At 41.5% G+C, this 20,998-nt stretch overlaps 2 protein-coding genes across 3 annotated transcripts in view; both read right to left on the minus strand.

The window, feature by feature from the left end:
- Positions 1 to 6,425: 6,425 nt before the first annotated feature.
- On the minus strand, positions 6,426 to 15,527 carry si:dkey-156n14.3 (zinc finger protein ZXDC). Its single transcript, XM_058632235.1, has 10 exons — positions 13,448 to 15,527; positions 11,950 to 12,102; positions 11,468 to 11,546; positions 9,946 to 10,076; positions 9,656 to 9,826; positions 8,382 to 9,166; positions 7,868 to 7,955; positions 7,590 to 7,753; positions 7,341 to 7,442; positions 6,426 to 6,806 (listed from the first exon to the last, which is right to left on the minus strand). The coding sequence occupies exons 1-10, from the start codon at positions 15,456 to 15,458 to the stop codon at positions 6,720 to 6,722; spliced, it is 3,771 nt and encodes a 1,256-aa protein (XP_058488218.1). The 5' UTR covers positions 15,459 to 15,527; the 3' UTR covers positions 6,426 to 6,719.
- A 519-nt stretch (positions 15,528 to 16,046) lies between these two features.
- LOC131461452 (copine-9-like) overlaps positions 16,047 to 20,998 on the minus strand; it is a 100,899-nt gene continuing 95,947 nt past the window's right edge. For both annotated transcript variants that reach the window (XM_058632720.1, XM_058632721.1), the window contains 2 exons: positions 19,797 to 19,870; positions 16,047 to 19,547 (listed from right to left, as the gene is read on the minus strand). In XM_058632720.1, coding sequence (XP_058488703.1) covers positions 19,323 to 19,547; positions 19,797 to 19,870 — 299 coding nt within the window. In that variant the 3' untranslated portion in view covers positions 16,047 to 19,322. The remainder of the gene's footprint in view (positions 19,548 to 19,796; positions 19,871 to 20,998) is intronic.

A 20,998-nucleotide genomic window follows, 5' to 3' on the forward strand; every position in this document is an offset into this window, starting at 1 on the left:
ACTGATCTACTCATCCTCTTCGGCAACCTCAGCTTTTCTGATACGTTTGGGAAAGGGACGGGTGAGTGCAGGAGTCCTTCATTTGAGCCACCACTCTTCATTTGGCCAGTGCTGCACTAAGTGCTTTTTCTATCAGGTGCTGGGTGTAGCCAGTCGTGGGCAATGAAAAAAGCAAGGTCACAGTGTGAATTATTGCATTACATTGTAATATTGTAGTCGTTTTCATAGTCCAGTGAAAACTGGGGCTGAAAATCATATGAAATTATCAAAAGGTCCTGTTTTGTTTTGTACCTACAAAGCAAATATTAACTTTACAACATCAACAGCAGGCCAGCCCACCAGAAGTGTCACTCAGTGGGGTTATAGCTAGACAACTGTCCTGTCCCACCATAAAAGCCCTAGTGGGAAATCGATTTATTGACTGAAAAGTGTCCACCTTCACTACCCAAGGTGTGGTAGTATTAGGCGGTTTCTGGTTTAAGTGCCATTCCAAACCTTCCTTCCATTGATGAACTTTAAAATACTAAATTCTTTAAACTAACAGAGCATAAAATCTGTCTCCTTGTTATAGTCCAAATATGAGTCAGCCTAAGATTTGTTGCTTTTGTGTCATTCTTCCGTGTACTGGTTTGTTTGTTTGTATTCATGGGTTTAAGAAGGAACTGTGTTGCCTGCACAAAGCGGCCAAGCCAGATTGATTCCGACCTAAGTTTGACTAAAGGTAAACATACACCCAGCAGATTGGCAGACTCCCAATCTTATTAGATGGGTGTGTTATTCCATTTACTATAATTCCAGTCCGACCAACATTAGTCTTTTTTTAATGTCATATAACTGTAGGTCACACACACACACTCGACATACATGACTTGAGGGAACATTGGCTCTAACCTTAACCATAATTAATACTGACCTAATCCTAAACCTGATCCTAACCCTAACCTCAACCTAACCTAAAAACAAATCTTCACCTTAAGTCATAGTAATTTACATTATGGGGACGGGTTTTTTGTCCCCAGAAGGAAGACAAGTCCCCATAATGTGACTGTGTAAACAGGTTTAGGTCCCCACACCAGTAGTAATACCTGGACACTCTGTCAAGAACAATGTGGGTAAACCAGTGGAGCCTGACAGGAAGTGTTCCATGTTCTTCTTTAATGGGCCGCACATTAACATCACTTTATTGTGAGTTAATTTGGGAAATGCACCTGTAATTACTATAGGCGTATGCACGTAACTGACAACCCCACCTTTCTTCATGTGAACACCTGGAGGCAGGAGCTGAAAATAGACTCACTTTTTTGTTCTTTCTTTTTTTCTGTTGGTGCTTAGCATCGTGTTTACATGGAAAGACGATCTGTTTCCTATTGAGGAGAGGACGAGCGGTGCTGGTGGATGACAGGTATAAATATGTACAGTAACAACAGCTGCTTCCAGTACATATGGGAATAGGACAAGATATCATGAGAAGGTTCCTGCCAACATGAACTACATACATAAGGTAAATAAATACATGTTCAGGTGACAGTTCTCACTCCATTTCATTTATCTGATGACTGAAGGCACCAATTACTTTGTAACTGCGACTATGTGACCTGTTTGTTGAATATGATGCATTGCTATATGAAAACATTGTTTTCTCTGCTGCTAATGCATGAGTGACAATAATCTAAGATACATGTATGTAGTAGGCACAGTGCATACTTCTTATGATTAGAACTTATTTGTTGTACTAAAGGTGCAGTAGGCTTGATATCCTTGTCAATATTGATCAATAATTCCATAATAAACTCTGTTTACAGCTCTATGAAAATCTGGCCTGTGACAAGAGACATTGACCAATCACAAGGCAGTACAGTGAAAGAGACACTCCTATTGGCTGTTCTGCTACAACTGCCGTGCGCACATGTCCCTTTAGTGGAAAGATTTTTACTTCAGCATTTGCAGCAGCTTTCTACGCTGCAATGAACGCAAAGACTCTGTAAGAGAGTCTGATAATTAATGCAATAAAACACATGCTGACATGGTTGTAGAGTTGCAGAAATTGCCTTTGTCCTGTTGTCTGTGAAATGAGTGCGTCGGCTAATGTCTGTCTCCTGAGAACAGATCGGGACAGAGATAAGGACAGAGGTTGCAAATGTTAGTAAATGACTATATTGACTATCCACAAGTATATTTCCTGTGACATGTAAAATCGCTTTTGTTTGGCTTTGAAAGCCTTAGAATAAGCCTTTTTATGTGTACTTTAGGCAAGGGCCTTGCTTTACAGAGGTTACCACGTTGCTTAGCCATGTTTGGTGGCTAAGGGGGTGGAGTCATGGTCGCAAGTTCGACTCCACCCCTGGCTGATTGTACTCAATTCCATTGTAAGTCGCTTTGGATAAAAGCGCCTGCTAAATGACATGTAATGTAATGTTTCTCTGAATGGACAAACCAGCCAGAGCGTGTGTTTTGAAGTGGAAGTTTACTATGCAAATAAAGAAGAATGACATCCTTTCTGTGTGCTAAGGCCACCGTAATTCCCTGACACTCTTGGGGGAAAGGGATGGGCGAGTAGAGGATCCCTCCGCCTGCTTAAAATCTGCAGTCTCACCTTAGATATCACATGCTGGACCTAAGCTATTGAAACTAATGTCGTTTTGCTTTAACTCTAAACAGAACACCAACATGTTACTAACTCATTAAGTTCATAAATATGTTCACAAGCAGGCACCAATTTCCAAATCAGCATTCATGAACTTGACTAAAAGCAACAAGGTGTTCATGATCAGACCCATTGGTTCAAACTAATAATAATAATATAAAGCTAACCTCACAAATGTGTTTTATTTCCAATACAAGGGTTGAGTGATTTCCTTAAACAGTGGGGTACTGCAGTTTTCAGCTAACATTACTCAAACAGGAGGAAGCAGTGTGTTTGCTGGGGCCCATTTTCAGCTGAGATTTACTGTATATACATATATATACTAAGTTGTCCCAGCAGCAGGACGGCATATGTGGACGCAAGTTAAAACAAAGTACCCTGTGTGTGTGTGTGTGTATTCATGGTAATAAAGGAACATGCAACCCAACGTAAACAGGGTAGCTCACTATAGAGTTTGGGCCTTTGTGTCTTCATTAAACAGCGAAAGCGGGGAGAGGCTGAGAGTTGAAGCCCAGACATGTATCATAGCACGCTGACCCCTCCTGACCTCCCTCTGACTCCACACTATCTGCAGTGTAGTGTAAAGTAAAGGGCTTGACCGTGCTTTGCACACGGCTGACACAGAATATGTTGCAGTAACTGGGTGTTATTAGACTGACCATGTTGTGCAACAGGCGAGGCAGCATGTCTGGCTGATTCCACTTGACCTTTTAATCCAGCCATCAAACCACTGGAGCCGGGAAAAATGTCCCCACAATGTGGGTGATGGCGAGGGGCTGTAACCTGGCTCACAGCTTATAAACCGGGTCTAGAGAGGGAGGAAAATGCTGTTGATTTGAGGATTATTGACTTTGTCCTGTTTCCTCCTTTGTATCTGCTGGTTGTGTGTTACACTTTCCCCCTAAAGGCTTTCTGAAGTGGGAAATTTCTAATTGTGATTTTTCTGAAAGATATTGTCATCGGGATTTGTGATAAATCTCAAAAGTCAAGCTCCAGTTCAATATTCACCATGAAACAGGATGGAGAGTTACCACATGACACACCATCCAAATATGATTTACATTCAAATACAAGGAAGAGAACAATTACCATAATACACGCAACACGCAGAAAGGTCCCTGTTCCAACTGGGACGCAACCCATCTGAGTTTGTGAGATCATATGAGTTCATATGAGTCCTCATTTGTGCAAAAACCCCAGACCAGCAAACACAAGTGAGTATAACACTTACTTTGACACAACATTGGTGCACAATACACCTCCTCCCTCCTAGTTCATGCGATATACGATTAGAAACTCACTGACCTCATCCCCACCAAGCTCCTCCACAGCTGCAGACAAATAACACAACATTCAACTGTTATGTGCAGACATTACTGTATGTACTGCATATCACACTTCCTGCTACATGGAAAGTAGACATGCTGCAATATCTTTATTGTTAAGAACACAACTTGTCCTTTGAAGGTTACTGGTGAGAGGCAGGATAACGTAACCATTAATCTGCATGTCTTTGGACTTAAACAGGATTCCAAACCAGTAACCTTCTTGCTGTGAGGCACCAGAGCATGTGATGTGCGGTATGTGCGGTAATCACACTGACCTGTAGGTCTGTGCTGCAAATGTATATTGTATCTGAGCTGAAACAATATTTTGAATTGGTAACACTGTAGCCCAGTGTCATTTTGTGAATTACTTCTTAAAAAAAACTATACCGCTTGGATATTGGGTGCTGTTAGAAACTTGACATTAGATTTGTAGAGAGATAAATATGTCCAAGTCACAGACTTCCTCCTTCATCCTGGAGTTTGACCTGCGGGACCAGTTTATGCCTCTGTGCTGATCTGCAATCAGATTTAAGCATCACCGAGGTCAGAAAACAAATTCTAATCCAGCACCAGTTAATGATAAACTTTGTTCATCTCACTCTTTTTCTCTTTAGATGCATGCACATGTGCCTGGGTTTCTTCCTCTCTCTAATAACAATAGTTCAAATTTAAGTTAAACATTATTAGAGTATTTATTGATTATACTGTCACTACAATAAACCTACAACTTTGAGGATTTATATGAGTGTGAGTGCCAGCACACGTTTCCATACTAAACCATGTGTGAAAGCAATGTGGGAAGATAAGCATGACTTGGGCGCCCCCTCTTGGTGAAGAGACAGTAATGTCCAAATGTTTTAGCTTATTACTCCCCAATTTATTTTCCTAATTAACTTACCTCTGCAAGTCTGCAAGCAAGCTTCTCCTAAATGCAAATTATAGCTCTGATGCCAACTTTCAAACCCTGCTGAAACAGCTGTCGGCACAAACCAACCAACATTCAAGGTAACAGTGTAGGATAAACTGACAGAATAACTCAACAGAGGAAGAGACAGACGGTGTTGCTAATTCCAAACCCACCTGCTCTTTTGTCCAAGTTAAATGGAACAGCCAGCAGTGCATGACAGAATAGTTAGACCCATACAAACATGGATAATTATTAAAGACACTGGAAAGCAAAAGCATAATATATGTTAGAAAATAGTGGCTGAGAATATATGTGGAAAACTACGTGTGAAATAACAAATTAAGGAGTAAAAACTGAAAACACCTTCTCTCCAGTGTTCTGTTCAGGAGGAATCAGATGTTGATGGAATGAGCCTGAACCAAAGACTACAAAGGTGCTGAAAAACATGAGGGGCAGTCGCAGTTCCACAAGAAGCTGTAAATGGAGCAACATTGTCTTGGGACACGACGCTGTGCAGTGGAGGAAACTGTTAACTGTTAAGCAACACACACACACACACACACACACACAGCTGTGATGACATTCTCTGTGAGGGAACCAGAGCCATTTGGAACCTGTGGAGAGACATGCTGCTGTTGTCTGAGCAAAAATTTGAATGTGACCAGTGTCAGAAATGCAGCACTCAATTTATATACTGCAGCATTAAGTTTAAAAACTGACCGGCAGCGAGTCAGTCACATGATGCATTCTTCTCAAACTTTGGAAAATTTCCAGATTTAAATATCGGACATGGTCTTGGTCTAAGTTGTTGGTTGAAGACAATGCGGATGCAATACAAAATTAAATAGCCACCAGGGAGCAACTCTGCTGACATGACAAGTAAAATCAGTAACGCAGGTGATGTCTGTTAAACTTCCAGTTGCAAAACTTCAACATGGTGCCAGTCAAACTGCCAGTCTTGATGCTTCAAAACACAAGTTTAGATGTCGCAAGTAGCTGCCAGTCTGTCCAAACCCGAGTCCCCAAAGGTCATGTCTTAAAATGGCTAATGTCAGTTCACATGGTTCCCTTCGTTATGTTATGGAGCTTGTATTGACCCAATGCAACAAATGAGAAACTGATAAATGCCTTAAGAGACCTGCTGTGACTTTGAAATTAGAAGTCCGTATAGTGTAGTAAATGATAATCATACTCAAACTGTTGTGATTGTGCTTTAATTCTTTTACTCATCACTGTGTTTGGCTCAGCCATTCTGTAAACCCACAGCTAAATAATAAATAACAAAAAGATGAGATTGTTACAAGGCGTCAGTAACTCATTACATACAGTATATAGACACATGAACAGGCAGGTTTTCGACATAAACTTACTGCCAACATAGAAAAATAAATCTAACTCAGAAAATTAAAATGGCAACAAATAAAGCAGGAACTGCCAGTGGAGGTGTGCATGGTGTGAGGTGTCTGTAAGGCAACTGGAGCATAGTCAGCACACTAAGTGCATGAGTGGCAATGTGGCACCATGGAATAGACACAGATACTGTGAGGCCCTCTTGTCTCTTGATTTTGGTACAAAAAACTGGGCTAAAGAAACAAACAAAATAATCTTCTGAACAAACAAACAATCCTCACATCCTCTTCTCAAGGTGCATTAACTGTGAATTAAAATCCACCACTTCCTAAACCCAATTGACCACGTGTCCAAAAAGGCTTTCCAAGTCCTGGGAAAATTCAGGCCAACCGTTTAATGGCGTCAAACATTGCGTTTGTTCATGTAAACTGTAGATAGTGATGAGGTGCCCGTCACTGCAGCAGACCTCTGACCTGCAGCTCTGAGCCGATCACTCCAAGTCCTGAAGGTTGATTGTGCTTCCTGTGAACTGAGTGTTGTCAGAGCCGTTGTCGTCTTCAGCCATCACTGATGGCTCCTGTGAACACAAAAACAGCTCAGCGGTCTCGCATCACATCTGAAACGACTATTGCATTAGTGACTGTTCACCATGTCACCTGCATTCACGACATGTGGTAAAAACCGGTCAGTGACACACTTGAAAACCAATGATAGTTAAACGGTTTGTTTAATGGCTGGTTAAAGGGTTTCTCAATCCTGGTCATGGAGACCCACTGTGCTGTATGTCTTAGATGTTTCCCCGCTCCAGCACACCTGATTCAAATGATCAGCTCATCAGTAAGCACTGCAGAAGCCTGATAATGCAAGGAAACTTCTAAAACATGCAGGGCAGTGGGAAAATATATCTCTCTAAAAATCTGTTGCTTTCAGTCCAAAGGGAGTGAGGAGTGGGAAGTCGGAACTAGTCAAGGTCAACTGTCTGCTATAAAACTTAAATTTGTCGTGAATCTTTACTTTACTTTACTGTATCACTGAGGGGACTTGCATGACTCCACCGCTCATTAAAGCTGCTGACAGTGTTGAGAAAAAAGATCAGAGGAAACGGTCTCACCTGTAAAATGTTGACAGGTAGGTCAACAGTGAGCTGAGAGTGGGAGCTGGAGGGCTGAGAACTCAGCTGGAAGGCCAGGTCACCATCACTGGCTGGGTCATCCTGCAGAAACACACACACACACATCAGCATGTCTTTCAACAAGATTTAATTCAATGCAGGTGGTGTCAACCAAGATGGATACATCAGATCTACACACAGGTTAGTGGGGAACACATTGTATTATAAGTATACATCTGGGGATCTGACCTGCAGCAGCTGAATCTGGACATACTGAGCTCCAGTAACAGGGTCACGCAAAGTTAAGCCGCCATTGGCTGTTGAAGCTCCTTCTCCATAACGAGCACCAGAGGGAGTAAGTGGCGTTGCTAGTTTTGCTCCTTTATTTTTTCTCTGAATTGATGCTGAACTCCCTGGATTGGGCAAAGACAAAACCATCACTCACTTCTGTGCATTTTAATCTCTCTCAGAGCGAATAAGAGGCATTACAAAAAGGAGCCTGATGTTGGCCAACATGCGTGTGTTACCATAGGAGGCTGATGGGCCCCTTTGTTTCTTCTTCTTCTTGACCAGCTGGATGGCTCTGTAGTCAGTCCGGGCTGAGCCTCCACTCTCCTGACACACAAAGTGGAAGCATACCAGTTTTTTAAATGATCAGTTCATCTGGCAATCACTTTTGGTGTTGAAAAGTCAAATGAATTAAAAAAAACAACAACATTAACAATATTTAATCATATTCATTCAGCATATATTTATATTTTAAAATATAAACATGCAAACTAATGAACATCAACATGTAACCATGCCAGATTGTATCCATTGGCTAATTTATATCTGTTGTCCCTAGCCAGGCTGAACAAGATACAAATCATAGAAAATGTGTGATGCAGCAAGGCAAAACAGGAATTAGGACCACAAGTTAAGTCTGAGAAATGTCTTTAAATGTCAAATTTTGACTGACAAACTGTGCCAAAAATATATATTTATGGTACAATCACAGAAAATAAAGAAAGACATAAAAACTTCATGGCTACTACTCACCAGGAAGCTGCTTGGTGACACAGCATTGAGTTCTGGGTCTTTCTGGGGGCTGAAGCTGCTGTTGTGAGTTGAGAAAACAAACTGGGTGAGGACTTTCCCTCCTTCTGGGTGCCCCAGCACCTCCACACAGCTCAGCAATGGCCCGGCTCCTCCCTGTCCACCAACCTCCACCACTGTAGAGGGTGAAGCCAACAGCTCCGCCACAGGAGCCACAGCCAGGGTGGCAGTAGTCTCTGCGCTCAGGGCATTAGAGGAGCTGAGTGGGTGCTGTAAAGTGGGGACCACAGTGGCACCAGCGCCCTGCATGGTGAGAGCAGTGAGGGTTCCCAGCGCCTCAGGAGTAACTGTCTGCACATCATCTAAGTTTAAGGTGCCCTGTGGGGGCAGAACATCACCCACTGTTCCCTCCAGACCGTGGTGTGGGCCCATGTCAGCACTGGCTGCTAAAATAAGAGGGTCTACAGTCTTGGCCAAAGTGGTGCTAGTGCTGGTGCAGAGTGTGGTCCCAACTGAGGAGGGGTCAATGGTGAGGATGCCTGAATCAACCAGGGAGAGGTCCATGGTGAAGGTGCCGTTAGAGATGCTACTGCCAACAGGAATTCCCACTCCGATACCCGAAGTGGGTGCAGCACCTCTAGGCACAGCAGAGAAAAGAGAGCTGAGGTCCACGTTGGTCAGCTGGTCACCCCCCGCAATACCAGGCCCAGCAACTGTTGTGGAGTTGGAGCTGATGAGCTCGCTACTGGGGGTCAAGGTAGGCGTTGTCTCCATTTGGTTCAAAACATCTGGCCGAGAAAAAGAATATGAGAGTAGCCATTTTACCAACAACATTCAGCAGCTTAAACCTGCTAGTAGTTATGAAAAAACTCAGTTAATTGCCCTAAGTGACTCATTAACACTATCTGCTGTGAAACCCTTTCCATTGATGAGCACACACAAACGCACATATATCACATACAACAGACGACCCAAGGCAAAATTCCCATGTCCCCCATGCATTTATTGTCCAACTCTGTGTTGGACTCTTTTTCTTAACATGCCTTGCAGTGTAGGCAGCCGTGGCCAGTGCTGAAATATCAACCTTTCCCAAAGGAGCACCTTTCACTTTCAAATCATCTGATTTATATTATGCTGAAAGATTATGGAATTGATAAACATCAACAGTGACAAAAGCATTTTCTTGCCACAATAAGTTGAATTAGTACTACCTCACGCTCTAAGACAAAATCAATTTTACTACTAATGGATCGAAGCAATCAGTGTCAATTACTGACCAGGGCTGAGGTGGTGGTGTTTGAGCATGTGGCTCTTAAGACTGCTGCGGGAGGAGAAGTGCTTGGAGCAGTTGGCCACAGGACAGCGGGTCCTCAGCGTGCTGCTGTCCTGCTTATGTTTCTTGGAGTGGATGTAGAGGCTGCTGCGAGCTGAGAACTTGGCGTTACATCCTATAGAGTACCACATTAGACAGTTATTCATTATCACAAAATGTGTAAAAAGATAAAAAGTAAATGTGATTTAACCAAGTTGCATGGGCCCATTTTTAATATTAAAACACTGCACCTACCTTCTGCAAGGCACTGAAAGGGCTTGGTGCCCAGATGGGTGATACTGTGACCCTTGAGGTGCTCTGCCCGAGTGAAAGACTTGCCACAGCCCTCCTCTGTGCAGACAAAGCGACGGTCATCATCATGTTTCCTGATACACACAGAAACACAGAAAATAAGTATAACCATGGGTGTAATAGGCCCTCATAATCATTTAGAAATAAAAAATAGTTATCTTTGAAATGTTTCTACACTTTCGTTAAAGTCCACCTGAGGTAAATATGATCACACCTGTCAGCATTAGCAATGTCAAAAGAACCAAGCATTTGGTGTAGGGGTGGGCGATATGACCTAAAATTAATATCACGGTATTTTTCATCTTTTGAACGGTGACGGTATAATATCACGGTATTACTTTTTTTGGTAGGTTTTGGGAGGAGTACATATTTTTTAATAATATTCTAATCTGATATTTGTAGTTTTTTTTCCTTTCTGATCCGGTCCCCAGAGGAATCACGGCTAAACAATACGAACAATACAATAATGTGGTGGCCTTAAATTTGTTTTTGTTTTCTTTTTTTAATACAAACAGAAAAGGACTTGACACATTTTCTGAATATGAAATGTTAGGTTTACATAGTGTAACTTACCAATAGCGTTGTGCAGTCTGTGTCCAAAACATGCGAGTCTCGTATATTTATTAATTTCCAGAGCGCGCACCATGTTTGCACCGCTGTCAGTTGTCATGCACATCAGACGCGCTTCATCTTCGGGGAAGAAGGCGGTCTGGAGGCATCTGCTGCGCAACTTCCAGTCATTGTCAATGAAGTGGATGGTGAGGCTAATGTATGGCTCAGTAGTCCGGCTGGACAATAAATCAGTAGTGGCCGAGTAGGCGTCAAGGTGGCGAATTTCGTTCATTACTCTGTCCCGTATCTCCGTGTACAGCTCTGGCAAGTGCTCGTTACGCTAATTTAATGGCCACTCCCCTTTTACCACCGAATATGTTTTACTTTTTTATTTGCCACAAGATATACAGTATATAAGGACAGATATTCAGACCACTGAACGTTTGAAGAAAATGTAATGCATTATTATTTAGAATTAGGAGATTATTGGCGCTCAATTGATTTATCACGGTATTGACGGTATTGTAAAATCCATATCATGGCGCAATGTCACACCGGTGCTGACTATGACACCGGTATACCGCCCACCCCTAATTTGGTGACATGGTGATGTCAAAATTCTGATATTTCTATACAGCACTGTAGAAGTGATTCTTCAAGGGCTAATAACAACAGCCTAATAAGAATAATAAGTAATACACACAAAGCAGTAACTCATGGAATGCTGGTAAATGTGGGTGCAACAACAGGCCCACCATGTTTTGTGGGGAAAAATAACACACAAAAAAAATTACGGGAATAATCAGAAATGCTTTGGTGTGGAATGTTTCAAGCAGACACTCAGCTTTTTAAATGAATAGTTTCATGCCATCAGTATGATATAATTATGCTCATTATTTAAGTGAGAACTTACCGTTTGTGTCGGAGCAACTTGGACATGCTGGTGAAGGACCAGGCACAGCCTTCTGAGTCACAGACAAACGGCCTCTCACCTGCAATAAGTTTACTGTTGTTTAAAGATTAAAACAAAAATCTGATGTGCAATGGACACACATTGAGTGATATATTATTCACAATAATTAAGTATGGATACTGATAAAAAACCTAAACTAACAAGCTTTCGGACTCAAATAGATTTCAAGTATGCAGTGTAGTCTAGAAATACTCTTAGTTCTGCAATCTTTAGATATATGCTGCATTAACAGCTCCTCTACTCTGAAATGAGAGGACAAAGAGCAACACATTCACAGCACCATGTGATTGGAGGATGACTTGCTCTTGAAAAAACAGGGTCAAACATGTCTGCACCCTCTCTAACTACTGCAGGAAAAACAAGAGGCACCACCATCCTATACTTTTTTAGGAAAAGACAAACAGCATCAAGAATCTTCTTACCAGTGTGACTCCTCAAGTGGATCTTGAGACGACAGGCCTTATCATATGTCTTATCGCAGCCTGGGAAAGTGCAGGTGAAGTGGCCCGTTTCTCTGAAGTGAGTGCGGTTATGGGAGAAGAGGGCACTGAAGGTGATGAAGGTTTTCTCACAACCTGTATGAGGACAGTGGTGGACTGGATTACTAAAACTGGCAAGATTGCAACAGTGAAATTTAAAGATGTGATGGGTTCAAGAGTGGAAAAGTTTAAGTCAGTAATTAAAACTAGAATTGACACGACTTGAAAACAACAGGCTACACTGTATACAATTATATGCTGGTGCATGAAAATAGGCAGGCCGTAAGGTCTCATTCACATTAAAATTAGCAAGTGTGTTCAGGATTTGTCAAAAAAAAAAAAAACTAAACTGGAGCTGAAGCAGATGCAAAATAAGGTTTGCCCAATATTTGTTTTGTCAGTAAAGCAATGCCACAATTAACTGGTTTATTCCACTTTCAATCAGGAGAAAAGTTAACCTTTAACTATCAAGGATTTTTTACATTACATCACATTTCATTTAGCATACGCTTTTATCCAACGCGACTTACAAGGAAATAGAGTACAACCTGCCATTTTATCACGTTTAATTACCTTTTTAATATGATTAAATGTTGGGCCAAATTGCCTAATGAAGTCCTGTGTGTGCTTTGCAGAGTCATTTCCCCTGCGAGTGAATGTCGGTAAAACCGGTAAAACAAAAGTCAAGTGACGGAGAGATAACACCAGCCAATTACTCAATATAATCTAGGGCCGCAACTAATGATTATTTTCATTATCAATTAATATGTCAGTTATTTTCTCGATAAATCAAGTCATTGTTTGGTCCATAAAATGTTGATCAGTGTTTTTCAAATGTGGAAAGGCTGTTCTCATATGTCTTGTTTTGTCCATTAACTAAAATGATTCCGTTTTTAATCAGATTTATTTGTTATAGGGAGCAAAGAAAATATTCACATTTAAGAAACTGAAAAATCATAAAGATTTATAATAATGAAAAAATAGTTATTGATGAATCAAGTAAGTGTTTCAGCAATAATAGTCTGAGTCTGTTCATTTAAGTTTTACACTGACTACAGATACTAGCACTTAACTTTACTTATTGTCAACTATTGGGAGATTTAGAGTCACTCATTCATCTTCTACCGCTTTATCCTCCACATGAGGGTTGCAGGCGTGCTGACTTTCAACACATATGATAAAGTGTTTCAGAAAGAAAAAATTGCTGACCATGGCATTACACAGCCTTTCCTATCGCTGTTACTGTAAATAAAAATAACAATCTTATGCCTTATGTCTTTGAGACGAAACATCAAAAAGATGTTGCAGGCAAGTGTCTTTGCGAAAGTGTAAGGTTTTTCCATAACCTTACAAGCATGACCACTGTGGGGTTGTACATCAGGTCATCAGCTGAAGGAGAGAGTGTACAAGGTCAAATTTGCAAAAACAAGCTTGTGGTTACCTGGGAATTCACACTTGTGGGGCCTCTCTGGCTCAAAATGAACTCTCTGGTGGTTGGCAAGTCGTGCAGCACTGCGAAACCTCTCACTGCAGATCTCACAGATGAAGGAGTTGTCGTGCTCATGCACTTTGACATGAGCCTTAAGGTTGTACACGGTAGTGAAACGCCGTCCACAGCCTTCAAACTGGCAGATGTGTGGCCGCTGCTTGTCATGGGACTGAAGGTGTCGTTTTAGCTTGTAAGAGGTAGCAAAGGCCCAGCCGCAGCCCTCCATAGGGCACTGGTGTGGGCGAGGATCCTCTGCATGGTTCAAGAGGTGAACCTTCAGTTTCTGCCGTGTATCCAATGTACTTGAGCAGCCTGGTTCTGGACAGCAGAAAGAAGCCAATATCTCTTTTTTAGACCGGACTGGTGGCACAGACTGGGGGTCCTCATTATCACAGCTGACCACAGCTACTCTGGGGGATGGGGTGACCAGATCAGCTTCTGTCACAGCACACAGCTCCCCTCCCTCTTGCTTGATGATTGAACGTGAGTCCAGAGACGTACCCAGCTCTGACAGGGGGCATTCATCCACCAGAGCCAGCTCAGAATCACTCACAGACAAACCAGGTCTGGGTTCTTCCTGGTGACTGGCACTGGAAACAGCTAATGTGCTGATCTTACCGATGGATTTAGTGCCACTATCATAGTTTAAAAGAACAATATCCTCGTGATCTTTCATGCCCAGATGCTCCTTCAAGCTGACCATATCATCCTCTTTGTGTACATGTCCCTCTGGTGGCGCAGCCAGTGTCAGGACCCCGTTTTCTATTGTCACTATGATGCTTTGGTTATTTATCATGATAGTTCCGGAAAAGGTTTCGCTGGCAGGAGGACTTGTGGAGGCCGTGACTGGGTCTGCCTCGTTCTGCAGCCCCGCTGCGTCTGAAATAAAGTCCGAGGTCTCCATAATTTCTGTAATGAGCGAGCTGCCTGACATCAGTGTAATGCCTTCGTCAATACGGGGCTGTGGCGACAGCGCCCCGGCAAGTTTACCTCCATCGTTTTCGGTACATATCTGGCCACAAATTTTATCGCCATATTTGTTTGTCAAAACTACGTCTTCGACAATGCGCCGACACACACTCTGTTTAGCATTCAAATAAGATGGATTCGCGTTCACCAAACTGAAAACATTGTCGCTTTTTCTCAAGGCCTGTGTATCAACACAGTTCAGGCTGTCGTTAGATTCACAGACAAGATTGTCGCTGTCGTATCCAACCTCCATGAAGCCAGAGAGACGCGCTTTACAGCATTCCTCCCGTTCACCGCTTACTTCACCGCCGTCCTCACATGATTGATCCGCTCCCTGTTTGTTTGTTTTGCTATTGCCATCCTCTTGAACAACATTCAAAACAACATACACTTCCTGTGTACTTCTGTTCGCCCCGCTGAGGCTCCTCGGCTCAGCGGCGACTCTGCTGGCCAGTGGGCGCTGCTTGAAGGCGCCGTCCTCACGCTGCTGCTGTCGTAAACCTGGAACTGGTAACGTTAGCTGCCGCTGCTGCATCGGTTGTTTCTCTTCCCCTTCAAACAGGGGCAGCGCCATTTGCATTGTGCTGTTCAAGCTCTCTAACCCGTACTTCCAGGTACTTTGTGCAGAGTCGTAAGAGGCAAGCAACGCGTTTAGCTCATTTTCTTTGACCGTATTCACGTTATAAAGTCCGACACTCGGTGTGCTACCGGGTTCACGGGTCCTATCAGCTGCCTGCCGTTTGCTAACGGATACAAAAGCCGCTTCGCTGCCATTTTCCGCCAGTAGGTGAAACTGCGATGTCCTCGACCTGGTGTTGTTGTTGTTGTCTCTTTGTGGTTCGTGTAGCTCCAGTTGTCGCTCTGCATTATTTTCGGGGCAAATAAAACGACAGCTCGATCCCGCGGCAGACTGAGAGCTTAACGAAACGGTTCCATGTAAGGCGCCATGTTGAGAGTGAATGTTTTGGGCGTCAGATAGCCCCTGAATTTCCATCTTGGTATCCCTGTAGCAGCGGTACGGAGAAGCCCGCCCCAGTAGATGGGGATGATCCACTGCAGTTTACAGCCGACCGACTGATGAATTCTTGGTCAGTGGGTGTTTTGGCCATTTTTTCCAAATTTCCGAATTTTCTTACTGAGGGTCGTCATGGTATATTTTTAACAGCCAAGTATCAATTAATTGGATATCAATTACAGGTAGTAAGCATTAATCGATACAATTTATTCTGTCAATAATGTTTTTAAATGTGGCAGTGTAAGCCAACTCTTTTTCCATTGTACATTTTCATTTCCTGTAGCACTCCATGTTGTATATTCTTTTTCCACTGAGTGGCAGTGCAATACTATAAACCACGCAAGTGACAGCGCGTGTCCTCCGTGGGTTTACAGTGTTTTCAATCTACAAGAATGGTTGGGTTGACACTAGAAAGTACCACAAATAAAATATAATGTAATATTAGTCAACTTTTATATATGTACAATCAGTATACATACCTGTTCACACACATGTAAAAACCTCTATGCCAGAAATAAAAACACTAAAATAAATGTTGCAATAGTAAAATTGCTCCACACAGACATATAAGCCTGAAATAATACCTTTATTTGGTTCCCAAGCAAAAGATGTAAGATAGTGAAAAAACCTATAAATGAATTGTAACCAACACAAATGGAGACAAAACATATTAAACACACACTTAAGAGTGTCAGCGAGGAATGAAATGCAAGGAAGACTGCTCACAAAATATTCTGTTCATCACTTAAGATGTATTTACATTGGACCTACATGTAGTCTGCATGGAACACATGACTGGGGAGGAGTGGTGAGTGGTGTTTTTGTCTGTGTAATTATCTAATACTGTACACATTGTATATAAAGCCCCACATGCTTCATAGAAAAATATCCAATAAGTTACATGTATGTGACACTGACTTTGCGTTTGTGTAGTTGTAACGCACACATGCATGTATGTTTTAAACACTGTATGATACAAATCTAACCTAATGTGTCTTCTATATCTTTTGGATTATTATTATTATGTTGGCAGTTCCTTCAAGTATATTATACACAATAACATTAGAAATAGAAAGTATGCGCCTTTGCACAGTCAACACATACAGTTTGAATTCATTTTCAGATATGAATAAAGATACAGTTAGTTTTCCTAAACAAGTACAATCATTGGCAGCATATCAGCACAATAAGCATGCAAAATGACATATGTCCTGTTTTTTTATATAAAAATAGAGCCCCCCTTTACACATACTTGTAGATTTATGACAGAAATAAGGCCACATATCCATTTCCTTTCTGATACAATATGGCACATGTTCTGTAATAATACTGATATTATTGTTTGCTTGAAAGAAATCTCTTCAATTTTCCTATTTATTTGTGATGCTGTCAGACTAAACCATTCATCCAATGTCCAACGTTCAGAGACCCGGTTGCAGCATGGTATTGTATGTTAGTCCACAGGAGCAACAATTCTCTGAATATCACCTAAAATTCTATGATATGTCTATGAACACGAGACAAGGTTGACAACCCCATTACTAGGCCCAGTGCCACTTGCTTGCTTCAGTTTGATTTAGAACAACCCCAGGTACCTTTTTGTTGAGACAAATAGGTTTAGACCAACAGAAAGAGAGCTCACCCTGTTCATGTAAATCATATTAAATCATATCTGGGTTTTCTAGTGAAGCATCTTTTAGGTTGAATCAATAATATACATCACAAAGGCATGACAACTGGAAAAAAAAGCCTTTTTGGGTTCAAGATTTTTTGCAGATATTAATACAAATGCTGACTGACAGACATACACATGAATATGCAGTCATGTATGAAACACCAGAAGTGAATGAAGTGTGCATACATTTTCAAAATCAGTCAGCACAGTCTGAAAACAGTGTCACCAACATGGCAATAATTTGCAACAGTTGTCACCTTATTAGGCACAACTGGATAACACAATTGTGTCCATCACAATGCTACCACAGTTGTTTTCAAACAACTATGATCCCCACCATTTACATAAGATATCTTTCAGTGTGAATGAGAGGGGTCAACAATCATGTGATATCTGTTATAAATCTAAACAAATGTCTGTTAGATTCAAACCATGGTGATTCATTTTACATCACGATGGACAGAAGCAACTACAGCATTGCACTAGTATAATGAGATGGAGTATGACTGAATACACCAAATGAGCTCCCACAAAATGGTAATTCTACTGCTCAAAAAAATCCTATCGTTCAGCAGTTTGATGAGATAAATACTTCTTCCACTGCTGTATACATAAACACTCCCTCAGTCAAGACTGATAGTTTTGCATGACAGAGCCCATTTTCACATGAAAGACGCAGCACACAAATGCTGTGTTATGGTCCCAAAGACAAAACAGGCAGAATAACAACAATTACCTAAAGTTATCCACTGCAGCTTTAAATCCCATGACTTTGTAATATCATTTATGATTACTTAAAAAAAAAAATCCACTGTCAAGATGAATTATTGAAAACATTATTCCATACCCCATCTACAGCTCCAATACAATCCACTAGGGGGCTGATATGGGCTAAATAACAGGAATTACTGTTTGTGTAATGGAATATAATTCAACATTACTGCAGTCTACGTCTTTAAAAAATACCTCTGCAACACAGATTCAACAAAAACTGACTATATTGCAGGACTGTGGTATTAGACTGTATCAGCATGACATGACATCTGAGTATAATGTATACCAAACCTCAGTCTTCATTTCACTCTTTTCCTTCCTCTCCAGAAAATAAAATTATGGTAAAGCAAAGGTGACCATAACACTTTCACACATAATCTGCTACATATGAAGTGTTTGAGACTGTGGATTGTGCACTGATCAGCTCCAGGCATCGTGTCCAAAACCAAAGCCTTAGCTGGGAGTTACAATTTAGAGGAAGAGGCTAGACACAGATATGGTGATGCCCAGCGTTGCAACCTGGGGTGAAATAATTTGCACAGCCTCATACTGTGAAATAGTATGCTTGCTGGAGGAATAAGTAGAGGTGCTGGAGTGGAGGAGGATATTTCAGTCTGTTCTCGGTCTCGAGCCACTCTCAGGGCCTTATATCTTTCCTGCTTTGAGGAGGAGCATGCAAGTGCCACTCTTCGTGTCCATGTGGGATTACTTTAGACTTGCTGATGCGCCATCTCTGAATGTTGACCTTGAAATGTAAATCATTCATTTCTGCTTCAAAGAAAAATAGTTCAATGTCGTGTTCAGCAAAGAATATTATACAGCTTTTATGAAGCAATGAAAACAGCCAGTGGTCCCCTGGTGTTCAGTTGCCACGACCAGGACAAGATTTTAATTCTTAATTCTTCCTATTCCTTTCCTATTACCTTCAAGCCTTTGAAATGCCCTGAGAATTAATGAATAAGCAAAGGACATATTGCTGTCCTTCTTTACAATAGAAACAAATCACCAGCTACTTCAGGATTTATTACTATATTAGAGTAGACAGAAGCAGAACTAAACTGGAGTGGACAGAGACTCTCAACTTTAGCAGGAGAAGCTCTCAAGGTTTGGTCATCAAGGAAAAAAACAGCCAAATTAATTATTCTGAAGCTTTTCATTTAAGTGCTGATGTTTGTCACTGCAGAGCTGTCTTATACCTGCAGAGGGAGTAGAGTGACAGGAACCAGGAACATCTTTTCTACACCAATAATTCACATCCTGTCAGAGGAATCCTCGCCATATACACTTTTAATAGGATGAAGTCTCCCTTGCTACTTTTTCCTTTTATTTTCCTGTGAAACATGCCTGACTCGGTTACACCCACGCACACACACACACACACACACACAGTGGCCTCATTTCAAGGCATGCATATTGCGTTCCTTGGTGGTGGTTGCAGTGGTAGTAGACATTGAGGGGGATTCAGACGTGACGGGCAGTGGTGGCCGGGGTTCAATCCCTCGACTTCTCATGAAGGACAGCAGCTGGTCTGGGATCTCTGCCAACACGTCCTTAGCCAGACGGGCCATACTCAAGACCTGGTTGCCTGAGCGGTCGATATAGTCCCGGAAAGGAACAAACTGCATGAGAGAAAGAAAATGGAGAATTATACGAATGAGCTTTTACGCTGATTCATGGAAGTTTGGAGTGTCAGATTAGAGCAAGTGAGTCATGATCAATGACTGAACATAAGAATTGACATAACAGTTCCCTAAAACACAAAAAAAACATCTGAATTGCTCTCTGGTGGCTGGCTGCAGCATAGGCTATAAACATGAACACATTAATTCAACATTAAAGCACTAATACTGCATTAAACAATACTGCACCTGAACAATGTCTCTATCAGCAAAGCGCCCCCTGGAGGACACTCTAACTTCATCCCCATCCAGCTCCTCCATAGCTGCAGACAACAAACAACAATACATTTTTAGGTGGAAACATTACTGTATAAGCCATGTACTGTATATTTAAACTAGATATAATGCAAGTGTATGCTTGTGATAAGCAGAGACGGGGGTTACACATTACACGATCTTCCACCAGGAGGAGCCACCAAATAATATGTCTCATCATGAGAAGTGGCACATGGGAATGATGTGCAAATCCAAATTTAAAATACAGGAAGTCTTGGTGCACGTGATTAAGATTTAAGGTCTTGGCACTACATTAAAAGCAACATGGCATGAATTTGTACATGATTCAGGGCAGAACTTTGAAGAAAACAGAACAAACCTATAACACATAGTATCAGCTGTCAGTCAGTGGTGTAAGTGCAGCTTAAGTGACTATTAAAGATGATGGAAAACATCTTCTAGAGAGTTGGTGTTAATGTTTCAGAGAGTATGACCAAAGACATCTGTCTATGTCCCCGTGCTGAACATCTGAATCAGAAAACATTTAATATTTCTCTTTTTTTAATCTTTTTTTCTTTTAGTTGTCTTGCCTTTTGCTTGGTTATGTGCCAAGGTTCTGTGTGTATTTAAAATGTGTAATTTGATGTGCTTTCCATTGTTGTTGCAATGGAAACATTCCCTATCATTGTCTTCTCTTGAGGAGAGGGACACAATAATTTAGTCACTAAACTTGCCTCTGTAGTACTCATAGGGAAGCAAATACAAAGTTCCCGAAGGACGAGAGGAAAAGGTTTTGCATCCTTCTATTTATAGTTTCTTGTCAACAAAACAAATCAAATGAGCAAGTGACAAACAGTCTTTGGCATTCCTAACAGGGCCTGTTTCCATATTTGGATTAAAACATAAATCAGGGAAGAAAAGAAAGGGATTTTGAGAGATGGATACTGATGGTGGACTGGTCCAACACCAAATGAAAAACAAACTGGAGATAGCAGATGGTGGGCAGGGACAGCAGGGGGAAAGCAGAAGTGAGGGTGATGTAAATGGGGTTCAGGGCTCTACAACAGAGATGATGGTCAACAAGAGGGCAAAGACAAAGGAACAGGATGAACAGAGACAAAAAACAAACAAACATACAATACACTAAGGCAGAGGGTATTAAATAAATGTAAATG

Source organism: Solea solea, chromosome 6 (assembly GCF_958295425.1).
Source record: "Solea solea chromosome 6, fSolSol10.1, whole genome shotgun sequence".
NCBI lineage: Eukaryota > Metazoa > Chordata > Actinopteri > Pleuronectiformes > Soleidae > Solea > Solea solea.